Source organism: Heterodontus francisci, chromosome 48 (assembly GCF_036365525.1).
Source record: "Heterodontus francisci isolate sHetFra1 chromosome 48, sHetFra1.hap1, whole genome shotgun sequence".
Classification (NCBI taxonomy): domain Eukaryota; kingdom Metazoa; phylum Chordata; class Chondrichthyes; order Heterodontiformes; family Heterodontidae; genus Heterodontus; species Heterodontus francisci.
Genome location: NC_090418.1, coordinates 10,006,320 through 10,021,114, shown reverse-complemented (window position 1 = coordinate 10,021,114; position 14,795 = coordinate 10,006,320). Strand labels below are relative to the sequence as shown.

General features: G+C 52.9%; 1 protein-coding gene across 1 annotated transcript in view; it reads left to right on the top strand.

The window, feature by feature from the left end:
• zanl (zonadhesin, like) overlaps window positions 1-14,795 on the top strand; it is a 176,451-nt gene that overhangs the window by 160,165 nt on the left and 1,491 nt on the right. The window contains exons 75-82 of the mRNA XM_068023775.1: window positions 2,039-2,228; window positions 3,481-3,639; window positions 4,290-4,420; window positions 5,891-6,090; window positions 7,187-7,325; window positions 8,270-8,398; window positions 8,982-9,087; window positions 10,005-10,051. Of these exons, the coding sequence (XP_067879876.1) occupies window positions 2,039-2,228; window positions 3,481-3,639; window positions 4,290-4,420; window positions 5,891-6,090; window positions 7,187-7,325; window positions 8,270-8,398; window positions 8,982-9,087; window positions 10,005-10,051 (1,101 nt within the window). The remainder of the gene's footprint in view (window positions 1-2,038; window positions 2,229-3,480; window positions 3,640-4,289; window positions 4,421-5,890; window positions 6,091-7,186; window positions 7,326-8,269; window positions 8,399-8,981; window positions 9,088-10,004; window positions 10,052-14,795) is intronic.

The window sequence follows — 14,795 nt, the reverse complement described above, 5'->3', positions numbered from 1 at the left end:
GTCAGGGTGATGTAGACGGAGATCTGTACTGTCAGGGTGATGTAGAGGGAGCTCTGTACTGTCAGGGGGATGTACAGGGAGCTCTGTACTGTCAGGGTGATGTAGAGGGAGCTCTGTACTGTCAGGGGGATGTAGAGGGAGCTCTGTACTGTCAGGGGGATGTAGAGGGAGCTCTGTACTGTCAGGGGGATGTAGAGGGAGCTCTGTACTGTCAGGGGGATGTAGAGGGAGCTCTGTACTGTCAGGGGGATGTAGAGTGAGCTCTGTACTGTCAGGGGGATGTAGAGTGAGCTCTGTACTGTCAGGGGGATGTAGAGTGAGCTCTGTACTGTCGGGGGGATGTAGAGTGAGCTCTGTACTGTCAGGGTGATGTAGAGGGAGCTCTGTACTGTCAGGGTGATGTAGAGGGAGCTCTGTACTGTCAGGGGGATGTAGAGTGAGCTCTGTACTGTCAGGGGGTTGTAGAGTGAGCTCTGTACTGTCAGGGTGACGTAGAGGGAGCTCTGTACTGTCAGGGTGATGTAGACGGAGATCTGTACTGTCAGGGTGATGTAGAGGGAGCTCTGTACTGTCAGGGGGATGTACAGGGAGCTCTGTACTGTCAGGGTGATGTAGAGGGAGCTCTGTACTGTCAGGGGGATGTAGAGTGAGCTCTGTACTGTCAGGGGGATATAGAGTGAGCTCTGTACTGTCAGGGTGACGTAGAGGGAGCTCTGTACTGTCAGGGTGCTGTAGACGGAGATCTGTACTGTCAGGGTGATGTAGAGGGAGCTCTGTACTGTCAGGGGGATGTACAGGGAGCTCTGTACTGTCAGGGTGATGTACAGGGAGCTCTGTACTGTCAGGGGGATGTAGAGGGAGCTCTGTACTGTCAGGGTGATGTAGAGGGAGCTCTGTACTGTCAGGGTGATGTAGAGGGTTTTCTGTACTGTCAGGGGGATGTAGAGGGAGCTCTGTACTGTCAGGGGGATGTAGAGGGAGCTCTGTACTGTCAGGGTGATGTAGAGGGAGCTCTGTACTGTCAGGGGGATGTAGAGGGAGCTCTGTACTGTCAGGGTGATGTAGAGGGAGCTCTGTACTGTCAGGGTGATGTAGAGGGAGCTCTGTACTGTCAGGGTGATGTAGAGGGAGCTCTGTACTGTCAGGGTGATGTAGAGGGAGCTCTGTACTGTCAGGGGGATGTAGAGTGAGCTCTGTACTGTCAGGGTGATGTAGAGGGAGCTCTGTACTGTCAGGGTGATGTAGAGGGAGCTCTGTACTGTCAGGGTGATGTAGAGGGGGCTCTGTACTGTCAGGGTGATGTAGAGGGAGCTCTGTACTGTCAGGGTGATGTAGAGGGAGCTCTGTACTGTCAGGGGGATGTAGAGGGAGCTCTGTACTGTCAGGGGGATGTGGAGGGAGCTCTGTACTGTCAGGGGGATGTAGAGGGAGCTCTGTACTGTCAGGGTGATGTAGAGGGAGCTCTGTACTGTCAGGGTGATGTAGAGGGAGCTCTGTACTGTCAGGGGGATGTAGAGGGAGCTCTGTACTGTCAGGGTGATGTAGAGGGAGCTCTGTACTGTCAGGGGGATGTAGAGGGAGCTCTGTACTGTCAGGGTGATGTAGAGGGAGCTCTGCACTGTCAGGGTGATGTAGAGGGAGCTCTGTACTGTCAGGGTGATGTAGAGGGAGCTCTGTACTGTCAGGGTGATGTCAGCTGAAGGCCAATGGTGGAGCGATGGGAATCGGGGGATGCTCAAGAGGCCAGAATTGGAGGAGTGCAGAGATCTAGGAGGGTTGTCGAGCTATCGGAGTGTTACAGAGATAGGGAGGGGGTGCATTGCGAGACCATGAAGAGATTTGGAGGATGAGAATTTTAAAATGGAGGCATTGCTTGGTCAGCGAGGATGGGCTGCAATGGGTGCACGGGACTCGGGGCGAGTTTATGGGGTGTGGAGGATGGGAGGCCGGCCAGGAGAGCGTTGAAATGGTGACGTCCGAGGTGATAAGATGGGGAGACAGAAGATTATCCGGATTTTTTGTTTGCTCTCCCTCGCAGTTATCACCCTCCCGAGCACGTACAAGAACCGCGTGCGAGGCCTCTGCGGGAACTACGACGGCAAGAAGAACAATGAGTTCATGAAGCCCGATGGCTCGGTGGTGAGAAATCTCAATACCTTCGGGAACAGCTGGCGAGTGCAGGAAAGCAACAGGCGGGTTGGTGAGCCGGAGACGCCAAGACTGCACAAGTGAGTCGGGCAGTGCCCAAATCCCACTAGTAATGGGGGACGCCGTACTGAGTCAAATACTGGACCATCTCCATCACAGGAGTTCAGGTCCAGCCATCTCCCCTTGGCATTACCATCGCTGAATCCCCCACTATCAACATCCTAGGGGTTACCATTGACCAAAAACTGAACTGGACCAGCCATATAAGTACCGTGGCTACAAGAGCAGGTCAGAGGCTGGGAATCCTGTGGTGAGTAACTCACCTCCTGACTCCCCAAAGCCTGTCCACCATCCACAAGGCACAAGTCAGGAGTGTGATGGAATACTCTCCACTTGCCTGGATGGGTGCAGCTCCAACACCACTCATGAAGCTCGACACCATCCAGGAGAAAGCAGCCCATTTGATTGGCACCCCATCGACAAACATTCACTCCCTCCACCACTGACGCACAGTGGCAGCAGTGTGTACCATCTACAAGATGCACTGCAGCAACGCCCAAAAGCTGCTTCGACAGCACCTTCCAAACCTGCGACCTCTACCACCTGGAAGGACAAGGGCAGCAGATGCATGGGAACACCACCACCTGCAAGTTCCCCTCCAAGTCACACACCATCCTGACTTGGAACTATATCGGCCGTTCCTTCACTGTCGCTGGGTCAAAATCCTGGAACTCCCTCCCTAACAGCACTGTGTGTGTACCCACACCACACGGACTGCAGCGGTTCAAGAAGGCAGCTCACCACCACCTTCTCAAGGGGCATCTAGGGGCAGTTGATAAATGCTGGCCTGGCCAGCGATGCCCACATCCCAAGTCCCACTCTGCACCGAGTCAGCTTAGCTCAGACAAGGTGCTCCTTGGCGACAGTATCCCTAGAGTTAGCGAAGGTGGCAGATTGGGGCAGGATGTGTGGGAGAAATAGGCCAGAGGTCCTTCTCCGGGTCGCTACCCAGTAATTACCCACCCCCCCCCCCAGTTTGAAAGTGGACAGAAGATGATCGCGAGGGCAGAATCTGTCCCCAGTTTTGATGCCTCATCAAGGCTCGCACTTGAAGAATGGCCGATGGTTGGGTGGGGAAGAAGGGGGATGGAGGGAAGTCCAGGAGGCCCATAACCCCCAACAAAAGCCAGCGAGTTGGTTGGGGAGGGGGGGTGGGGAAGTGGGGTGGGGTTGGGTAGGGGAGAAGGGCATGAATGTTGCTCCCAAAATGGAAGGGAGGGCGTCAGGGGATTGACGGTCACCTCTGACCTTCGGTCTTTGCTTTCTCGTCAGGCGCGAATTGGAGAACCTGGACTCGGGCTTCACCACGGAGTTGTGCAGCTCCCAGCAGCTCACGGTAATGAACAGCAGCGACTACTGCGGAGCCCTCTCCAGCCCAGAAGGGCCGTTCAAAGACTGCCATCCCGCCGTGGACCCCACCGCCTTCCAGGAGTAAGTGCCTGCTTCGTTTCCCCCTCCCCCAACTACCGGTGTTGCCCCTTTAACCGGTACCGACTCAGTGGGTTATCGGGTTGCTAAGTCTCCAGGAATGAGTGATTAATCTCCACTGCACGGGTGCCCGAGAGAAAAAAATAATCACAGGGGCGTGAAGCAAACTGGTGTCTATCCGTTAAATTTGTTCTGTCTATCATAAAAATATCGAAGATGGCGAGGAGCGGCTCTTTGACTGACAGTCAAGAATAATCCAGTCGACCAATGAAGAGTCTGTCTGCTTTCCGATTGGCGGGCGGGGGGCGGGTCTCCGCGAGATTCACATGTCCGGGGGAGGGGGGTGTCAGGAGATCATGTGATGAATCCTCCCGTCAGTTGAGGTTGCGATCTTTCCCGTCCACCTGAGAGATCTCACAGGTTTAACGTCTCACCCAAAAGGCAGCACCTCTGACAGTGCTGCACTCCCTCGGTACCGGCACCAGGATAGACCGTCGGCCTACATTTTGGGCTCGAGTCTCTCGAGTGGGACTTGAACCCACGACCTCGGCGGGAACGGGCCGGATTCAGGAGGCAGAGGCCTGAGCACAAGGCCGGGCGATGTCAGCTGAGGGGAGGCCTGACTCTGAGCGATTTCTTTGTCGCCCCTGCAGGAGCTGCGTGTTCGACCTCTGCGCCATCTACAACGACACAGGGCTGCTCTGCGACAGCTTTGAGGCCTACTCTGTGCGCTGCCAGGAACAGGGTGTGCGATTGGACAACTGGAGGCAGAGAACCGGCTGCGGTAAGTAACGGCACAGGATCCAGAATCCTGGCGTTTCCCCCTCAGGGGCCCATCACCTCCCCAACTCCCAGGCTGAACAGGCGAGGGTGGGTGTTGGGCTGGGCCTCAAAGCAGACAGTCCTTTTTACCTCGTGCCCTCCCTCCCCAAAGGGACTGGCTGCGTTTCTCATCATAGGATGAGGGGGAGACCATTCAGCCCCTCGGACCTATTCCGCCATTCAGTTAGATCATGGTTGATCTGTACCTCAACTCTATGAAACCCGCAATGGCTCCCTATCCCTCGAAACACTTGCCTAATAAAAATCGACCAATCACAGGTCTTGAAGCTCCAATTGACCCCTCACCCGCCTCCGCAGTCTTTTGGGGGAGAGACTTCTAGATTTCGCTACCCTTTGTGCGAGAAAAAAAACTCTTCCTGATTTCACTTCTGACGTCCCTGATCCAGTGTGTTCCCATGGCAACCAGCCCACCTTCGACACCCGTAATGGTCAAACAGCGCCAGGGTGATGCTACTTTGCAGTTGACGTGCCCAACTTCCACCTGTTAAGGCGTGATGTTTATAAAACTCTCCCATTTTCCACTTTAGCCACACTCACGCTGCAGTGAGAATGGGGCCTGTATGTTGTGCCATCGCTGTCGACTGGCGTTGTAGTCTGTGACTCGTAGAGATCACATGATAACAATCTCAGAATTGATAGGTTCAGTGCAAGTCATCTGACGTTGTCCATTTAGGAGTATAATTAAGCTGATTTTCAGTAATTCTCTGGTAGTCCCTGCCAAGAACTTGCCTGCATTGGTTAATAGTTCCCAGACCCCGGTGGTCATCCTACTGGTAAGTATATCAACATATAAGCCACTTGTACCTTCTGTCATTATTAATAAAAATCAATATTCATCTACAGTGCCTGAATCATTTAGATTAATCTACACGTTAATTTGACAGACGGTAAAGGAAAGTAAGAAAGAGTTGCATTTATATAGTGCCTTTCACAACTTCCAGACTTCCCAAAGCAGCTTACCACCAATGAAGTATTTTTGAAGAGCAGTTACTGTTGTCAGCAAATGAGCCTAACGAGATCCCACAAAGCACTGAGATAATTGACCTGATAATCTGTTTTCATGGTGTTGGTTGAAGAATAAACACTGGGGACTACTCCCCACCTCCTCGTCGAGGACAGGCCACAGGATCTTTTACGAGAGCACAGACGGAGTGCTCGAAGTCCCACCGGAAAGGCGACACCTCCGACAGTGCAGCACTCTTTCAGTACCGCACTGGGAGTATCAGCTTGTTCCCCTACATTACAACAGTGACTACCCTTCAAAGGAAGAACTTCATTGGCTGTGAAGCGTTCGGGACATCCCGAGGCTGTGAAAGGCGCTATATAAATGCAAGTCTCAAAGCTGCAGATTTTAATGCTGCCTCGTCCTTGACTCTCACTCTGTCTGTCTCTCTCTCTCTCTCTCTCACAGGTATTCAGTGCCCCGCCAACAGTGTGTACAAGCCCTGCATGTCTGCCTGTCCCGCAACCTGTGCTGAACTCTCCGCGCCCTCTGAGTGCGCCTTGCCCTGCCTCGAAGGGTGCGAGTGCGACCGGGGCTTTGTCCTGAGTGGCTCTGAATGCGTGCCATTCAACCAGTGCGGCTGCACCTTCTACAGCAAGTATTACCAGGTCAGTGTCCCATCAGTACTCTCCCATTAGCTGGTCAAAGAAACCTCTCTCCCCCACCACCCACCGATTACAAGCCCCTTGCTCATGGCACTCATCACAGTTAGCGAGGATGTTAGGGTAGAGTTTAATAGCACTGCGGTAGAGCGAGTTGTGAATGCCGTCCTGTGCTATAACATTCTATGATGCTATGGAAATGAACGTAACAGCTGCTGAATAACAACCCCAACTGCTTCACGAACGCTCTTTAGTGACTCCAGCCCCGCACACAGTCTGTAACTGACTCTCATTTCCCTCTGCAGCGGCCCTAGCAAGCCGCTCCCTCAGTGGTGCTCCGCACATCACCCCTCGTTCCATCTCCCCCGAACCTCACTGGGGCACGGCTTCAACCGTGCCAAGTTAGGCAGTGGGAGAGGGCAGAGATATTCGAGTATGGGAGGCACGTGCAGTTTCCAGTCCGTGGTGATTGGTCAGGGGCTGATTTACCTCCCTGCCTTAATGGTTCCAAGGTCTCCCTGCACTCCCCCCCCCCCAACTCCCCCTCACCACCACCGGTCCCCCCACTATTAGTTTCAGGGTCTCCCCCAGTGTTGGTTTCAAGGTCTCCATCCCCCTAGTTTTGGTATCAGGGTCTTCCTCTCCCAGTGTTGGTTTCAGGGTCTCCCCGCCCCAGTGTTGGTTTCGGAATCTCCGCCCAGTGTTGGTTTCGGGGTCTCCGCCCAGTGTTGGTTTCGGGGTCTCCGCCCAGTGTTGGTTTCGGGGTCTCCGCCCAGTGTTGGTTTCGGGGTCTCCCCCAGTGTTGGTTTCAGGGTCTCCCCCAGTATTGACTTTAGAGTCTTCCCGCCCCAAACTGTTGGTTTCAGGGGGTCCCCCCCCTAGTTTTGGTATCAGGGTCTTCCTCTCCCAGTGTTGGTTTCGGGGTCTCCCGCTCCCCCCCACAGTGTTGGTTTCGGAATCTCCGCCCAGTGTTGGTTTCGGGGTCTCCCCCCACTGTTGGTTTCGGGGTCCTCCCTACCAGCCCCAATTCCCCGGTTTATTGGGGATACCCAACCCCTGTTCTTGAAAGCCAATAACCAATGCCTCTCCACCTTTCCTGCAGGTAGACGAACACTTCTTCTTGGGCGAGTGCCAGCAGGGTTGTGTGTGCAGCAACACTGAGAGTGTCCAGTGTGAAACCAGCCAGTGCGGAACTGGCCAGGTCTGCACCATCTACAACTACACCCTTGGCTGCTTCACAGGTATGGAGGCGGAGGGGGCAGTGATGTGGGGTGGGGGCAGGGAGACATCTCATCCATTACTAGTGTGGCCAGGAGTGGCAGAGAAAGAGGCAAGAAGGAAGTCGTCAGCAGAACATAAGGATGGGAGGGTGAGTGACAGAAATGGTAAACAGAGGGTCTGTCACTGACTAATAGACCGTGAGGATTTAGCCCACCGGAGGGTACATGTGACAAGGAACCCCAACTGTAGTTGTGGAAGGGGTCTTCCCCTGCTCCGGACGAGTGGGTGGAACACAAACGATATTGCTACAGTAAGGGTCTCCTCTTATGAGGTTAGGTTTAAGGCAGTGTCGAGGGAGCTTTACTCTGTATCTAACCCCGTGCTGTACCTGTCCTGGGAGTGTTTGATGGGGACAGTGTAGAGGGAGCTTTACTCTGTATCTGACCCCATGCTGTACCTGTCCTGGGAGTGTTTGATGGGGACAGTGTAGAGGGAGCTTTACTCTGTATCTAACCCCGTACTGTACCTGTCCTGGGAGTGTTTGATGGGGACAGTGTAGAGGGAGCTTTACTCTGTATCTAACCCCGTGCTGTACCTCTCCTGGGAGTGTTTGATGGGACAGTGTAGAGGGAGCTTTACTCTGTACCTACCCTGGGCATACTAGCTCTGGAGCAGCCCCAGACGCCATCCTTCCTTTACAATGGGGAGGATGGGACCCTCAGCCTCGCAGTGAGCAGGGAAGGTGACGACAGCAGTTTTTACATCAGTGGAGCCTGAACTGGACCTCGGGTGCCAGAGTATACCAGACTCATTATCCAGCGTGTGAATTCCAGAAAACCGCAGCCGCAACCAGGCTGAGCGAATGCCAGCAGATGGAATGTTTTAACCAGTTCTCACTAATCCCTCGCTCTCTCTCTCTTTCCCACGCCCCCGACCCCCGCTCACCTCACTGTTCCACCCCCAGACGGACCATGCTTGAACATCACCTGTCAGAATGGCGGAACCTGCCTCCCGTCAGGAAAGGACTACACCTGCAACTGTGCACCTGGATTTACCGGCAAGCTTTGCGAAACGGAGCTAGAGGAGATCACAGGTAAAAGTCCAGCAGCTTCTCCCCTCCTTTACCGCACCGACGGTCGTGGGGTAACACCTTTCCAAATCACACAACATCCCACAGTGCTCGACAGTCAGTGTCATTGTTGTAATGACGGAGGGGGGAGTTTGATAAAGTGTGCACTCAGTGAAGGCACCGGTGCTGATTTTAAAGTGCTCTTTCTCTCTGTCTTTCACAGTCTCACACTCTCTCTCTCACACTCTCTCTAACTCTCCATCACACACACTCTCTCACACTCTCTCACACCCACACTCACGCTCACTCTCTCACACTCTCACCCACACTCTCACTCTCACTATCTCACACTCACTCTCTCTCAGTCTCATACTCCTGCTCCCTCTCTCATGCTCCCTTCCTGTCACTTTCGCTCTCTCTCATCTCTCACTTCACTCTCTCCCTTTCCTGACTCCTGCTCTCTCTCTCTCTCTCTCGCTGTCTCTCATTTTCTCTCTCTCTCTCTCACAGTCCCTCACTCTCTCTGATTAAGAGTAATGCAATGTGCACACTGACATTATGTAGTGAGCCCAGGATAATATTAGTGATATTCTGTGTTGTGTTCTAGGTACTCCAGACTCCAACAGCAAAGTGGTCCTCATCATTGTTCTGGTCCTGGTTGCAGTGCTTCTCATCATTGCTATCGCTGTTGGGATCTACTGCTGTAAATGCAGGTAACACCCGGCAACGCAACTGGGCGCCATCCAACACAACCGAGGACCGTGAATCCGCAGCTTACAAATTCCGCCTCCACCACCCCATGTAGGGGAGGAGTGTACTGGAATCCTGAATCCCCAACTTGTCCTTCAAGCCTCCCTCAGAGGCGTTGCGGCTGAGACGCCCCCTTGGTGTTGGGCGGAGGTCGTTGGGCTGTCGTCCCACCACCACCTTACGATAACTTAGGGTCGACCCCCAACTGAATTTGTGGCTTGCAAAACGTCAGCTGCTGAGAACTGTCGCCTGAGTTAGTGAGTGGGAAAGGTTACCTTACTCACTGACTGCGCGAGTGCAATTCGGCCCCTCGAGCCTGTTCCGCCATTCAGTCAGACCGTGGCTGATCTCTGTCTGAACTCCATCAAACGGCCTTCGTTCTGTAACCCTTAAAAAAGCAAAAATCTGTCAATCTCACTTGTGAGATTTTCAGTCAACTCCCACCATCAACTGTTTTTTTTGTGGGGGGGAGAGTTCCAGATTCCCACCCCACTTTGTGTGAAGAAGTGCTTCCTGACATCACCCTTGAATGGCCTGGCTCCAATTTTAAGGTTCTGCCCCCTTGTTTTGGACTCTCCCCCAATAGTTTCTCTCTATCGACCCAATCGAATCCTTTAATCACCTTAAGCACCTCAATTAGCTCACCCCTTAATCTTCGACACTCGAGGGAATACAAGCCTGCACCGACAATGTCGGCCAGGATCATGGGCTTGAGGCTCTGGAGTGGGGGTTTGAGCCCATGAACTTCAGACACAATGAGGTGGAGATTAACGGGAGGTGAGGGTGGATTGGGGTGGAGTGGGGGGCATTGGGAGGGGCTGGTTATTTGTCTGCAGCAGATTCTGATTTGGTGACTGACCCCTGATATTGTGAAATGCAGGAAGCGGAAGACAAAATACGAAGATCACATGATGCCAGTTGGAAAGGGTGAGTTTCGCAACACAGCGACAGTCCGGGGACACACACAGTGGTGTTTATATAAGAACCTAAGAAATAGGAGCAGGAATCGGCCATTCGGCCCCTTGAGCCTGCTCCGCCATTCAATACGATGGTGGCTAATCTTCTACCTCACCTCCACTTTCCCGCCCTCCCTCCCTCCCCATATCCCTCGATTCCCTCAGAGTCCAAAACTGCCGATCCCAGCCTTGAATATACTTCCAACGACTGAACGTCTACAACTCTCTGGGGTAGGGAATTCCAAAGATTCACAACCCTCCGAGTGAAGAAATTTCTCCTCATCTCAGTTCTAAATGGGCGACCTCTTATCCTGAGACTTTGAATTCCCCCCACCGCCTCCCCCTTGTTCTGGACTCTCCAGCCAGGGTTGGGGTTGGGGGGGTGGGGGAACAGCCCCTCAGCATCGACCCTGTCAAACCCTCGCAGAATTTCAATGAGATCGCCTCTCGTTCTTCTCAACTCCGGAGACTATTGGGCCGAATCTCTCCTCATTGGACAACCCTCTCATCCCAGGAATCAATCTCAATCCACCCCCTCCGAGGCGAGTGTTTCCTTCCTTAGGCGAGGTGACTAGAACTGTACACAGTGCTCCTGGTGTGCTTTCACTGCTTAATGCATTGAGTGGGACCTTTGAAATGTTGTCTTGCATCACATGTTACCAGCCTGTTGAAACAAGAGAGCGGCAGATCTGATTATCACGTCTAAATGCTGGACATCCTTCAATGCTGCCTCCTTTCCAATTGCCCCCTTACCCCACTTGCTTTAGGTAAGTTACACTCTCGGTCTGCCACTGATCTAGACTGGCTGGCATAGTCGGGGAGACAAGGGGCCTCGTGACAATGCCACTGGGCTAGTAATCCAGAGGCCCTGGGGGGTCACGGGTTCAAATCATGGCAGCTGATGGAATTTAAATTCAATTAATGAATTAAAAATCCGGAATTGAGAGCTCGTCTCAGTAATGGTGACCATGAAACTATCATCGATTGTCGTAAAAGCCCTTCTGGTTCGCTAATGTCCTTTAGGGAAGGAAATCTGCCATCCTGACCCGGTCTGGCCTACATGTGACTGCAGACCCACGGCAATGTGGTTGACTCTTAACTGCCCCCCCTGAAATGGCCCAGCAAGACACTCAGTTCAAGGGCAATTAGAGTCGGGCAACAAATGCTGGCCTTGCCAGCGATGCCCACATCCCACGAAAGGATATTAAAAAAAGTTCCCATCTTTGATCCACGGTCTGTGCTCTGAGGTTGATCCATGCTGGAGAGAGGCAATCGGAGATGGTCCTTACCACAGTGTCAAACAGGCAATAGACAGCCGGTTGTAAACCTCTCCCCCATTATTACATTTTTATGCCAATGCCTTCAAGAGGTAGCAAACCGGCCACTCACTTGTTCTCGCCTGTTTTACATGGGCCCCATGGCATCAAAGGCCTACCGCCCGAGAATGAGCCTCCTTGTGTCTCTGCCCGCGAACAGGAAGGGATTAAAAAAAACCGGGATACACCTCAGGAACCGAGTATTCTTCCTATAAAGTGTTCTCGGGATGTGGGCATCGCTGGCAAGGCGGGGCCCTTACTGTCTGCCCGCCCCCCGGGCCAATTCAGAGTCACGCATTGGTCAGACGAGGTAAGGATGGTACAGTCTCCCAACCACTTATCCGATTCCGTTTCTAATTCAAATTCGCGTTTTGCCCTGGTGCGATTTGAACTCCCGGCCACCCCCCCCCCCCCCCCCCCCCCCACCTCCAGGGTTCCCAGTCCCGCCCGAGCTCTGTGGATGTCCGCGTAGAAGCCTGAGTGACTCCCACTGGAACATCCTGTGCCACAGTGCGGGCAGCCCGTGGGTTCGTGTCCCCCCCGCCCCACCCCAGTTTTCCTGCAACCCCAACCTCCCATAGGAGCAGGATGAGGCCCTTCAGCCCCTCCAGCCTATTCCGCCACTCAGTTAGATCGGGGCTGATCGTAAACTCAACTCCCATCCGCCCACCGTGGTTCCGTCTCCCATGGAATGAGCATTCAGGTGGCGGCCTGTCAGAGTGTTAATTAGACCGCGAATCATTCCATTTGGCGATACTAAAGTGTTGTGTGGCACTATCACCGTGCTAAATGGGATAGATTTTAAACAGATCTAGCAATGCAAAACTGGGCCTCCGTGAGGCACTGTGGGCCATCAGCAGCAGCAGAATTGTACTCAACCACAATCTGTAACCTCATAGTCCCCACTCTACCATTACCATCAAGCCAGGAGACCAACCCTGGTTCAATGAAGAGTGCAGGAGGGCATGCCAGGAGCAGCACCAGGCATACCGCAAAATGAGGTGTCAACCTGGTGAAGCTACAACACAGGACTACCTGCATGCCAAACTGCGTAAGCAGCATGCGATAGACAGAGCTAAGCGATCCCATAACCAACGGATCAGATCTAAGCTCTGCATTCCTGCCACATCCAGCCGTGAATGGTGTTGGACAATTAAACAACTAACTGGAGGAGGTGGCTCCACAAATATCCCCATCCTCAATGATGGGGGAGCCCAGCACATCAGTGCGAAAGATAAGGCTGAAGCATTTGCAACAATCTTCAGCCAGAAGTGCCGAGTTGATGATCCATCTCGGCCCCCTCCTGAAGTCCCCAGCATCACAGATGTCAGACTTCAGCCAATTCGATTCACTCTGCATGATATCAAGAAACGATTGAAGGTACTGGATACTGCAAAAGCTATGGACCCTGACAATATTCCAGCAATAGTACTGAAGACCTGTGCTCCAGAACTTGCCGCACCCCTAGCCAAGCTGTTCCAGTACAATTACAACACTGGCATCTACCCTGCAATGTGGAAAATTGCCCAGGTATGTCCTGTACACAAAAAGCAGGACAAGTCCAACCCGGCCAATTACCGCCCCATCAGTCTACTCTCAATCATCAGCAAAGTGATGGAAGGTGTCATCAACAGTGCCATCAAGCAGCACTTGCTTAGCAATAACCTGCTCAGTGATGCTCAGTTTGGGCTCCGACAGGGCCACTCAGCACCTGACCTCATTACCTCTATAAAAAAAAAAAAAAATCTAAACCCGACTACATGTGTCGGGTTCGGGTCAGGTCGGGTCTGTATTAAAAAAAAGGGCGGCGCAGTGGTTAGCACCGCAGCCTCACAGCTCCAGCGACCCGGGTTCAATTCTGGGTACTGCCTGTGTGGGGTTTGCAAGTTCTCCCTGTGTCTGCGTGGGTTTTCTCCGGGTGCTCCGGTTTCCTCCCACAAGCCAAAAGACTTGCAGGTTGGTAGGTAAATTGGCCATTATAAATTGCCACTAGTATAGGTAGGTGGTAGGGAAATATAGGGACAGGTGGGGATGTGGTAGGAATATGGAATTAGGGTAGGATTAGTATAAGTGGGTGGTTGATGGTCGGCACAGACTCGGTGGGCCGAAGGGCCTGTTTCAGTGCTGTATCTCTAAAAAAAAATAAAAATAAAAAAAAAATTACAGTCTTGGTTCAAACATGGGCAAAAGAGCTGAACTCAAGAGGTGAGGTGAGAGTGGCTGCCCTTGACATCAAGGCAGCATTTGACCGAGTATGGCATCAAGGAGCCCTAGCAAAACTGAGGTCAATGGGAATCGGGGAAAACCCTCCGCTGGCTGGAGTCATACCTAGCGCAAAGGAAGATGGTAGTGGTTGTTGGAGGTCAATCATCTGAGTTCCAGGACATCACTGCAGGAGTTCCTCAGGGTAGTGTCCTAGGCCCAACCATCTTCAGCTGCTTCATCAATGACCTTCCTTCAATCATCAGGTCAGAAGTGGGGATGTTCGCTGATGATTGCACAATGTTCAGCACCATTCGCGACTCCTCAGATACTGAAGCAGTTCGTGTAGAAATGCAGCAAGACCTGGACAATATCCAGGCTTGGGCTGATAAGTGGCAAGTAACATTTGTGCCACACAAGTGCCAGGCAATGACCATCTCCAACAAGAGTGAATATAACCATCTCCCCTTGACATTCAATGGCACTACCATCACTGAATCCCCCACTATCAACATCCTGGGGGTTACCATTGATCAGAAACTGAACTGGACCAGTCATATAAATACTCTGGCTACAAGAGCAGGTCAGAGGCTAGGAATCCTGCGGTGAGTAACTCACCTCCTGACTCCCCAAAGCCTGTCCACCATCTACAAGGCACAAGTCAGGAGTGTGATGGAATACTCTCCACTTGCCTGGATGGCTGCAGCTCCAACAACACTCATGAAGCTCGACACCATCCAGGACAAAGCAGCCCGCTTGATTGGCACCCCATCCACCACCTTCAACATTCACTCCCTCCACCACCGACGCACAGTGGCAGCAGTGTGTACCATCTACAAGATGCACTGCAGCAACGCACCAAGGCTCCTTTGACAGCACCTTCCAAACCCGCCACCTCCACCACCTGGAAGGACAAGGGCAGCAAATGCATGGGAGCACCATCACCTGCAAGTTCCCCTCCAAGTCACACACCATCCTGACTTGGAACTATATCGGCCGTTCCTTCACTGTCGCTGAGTCAAAATCCTGGAACTCCCTTCCTAACAGCACTGTGGGTGTACCTACCCCACATGGACTGCAGCGGTTCAAGAAGGCAGCTCACCACCACCTTCTCAAGGGGCAATTAGGGATGGGCAATAAATGCTGGCCTGGCCAGCGACGCCCACATCCCATGAATGAATTTTTAAAAACGTGAAC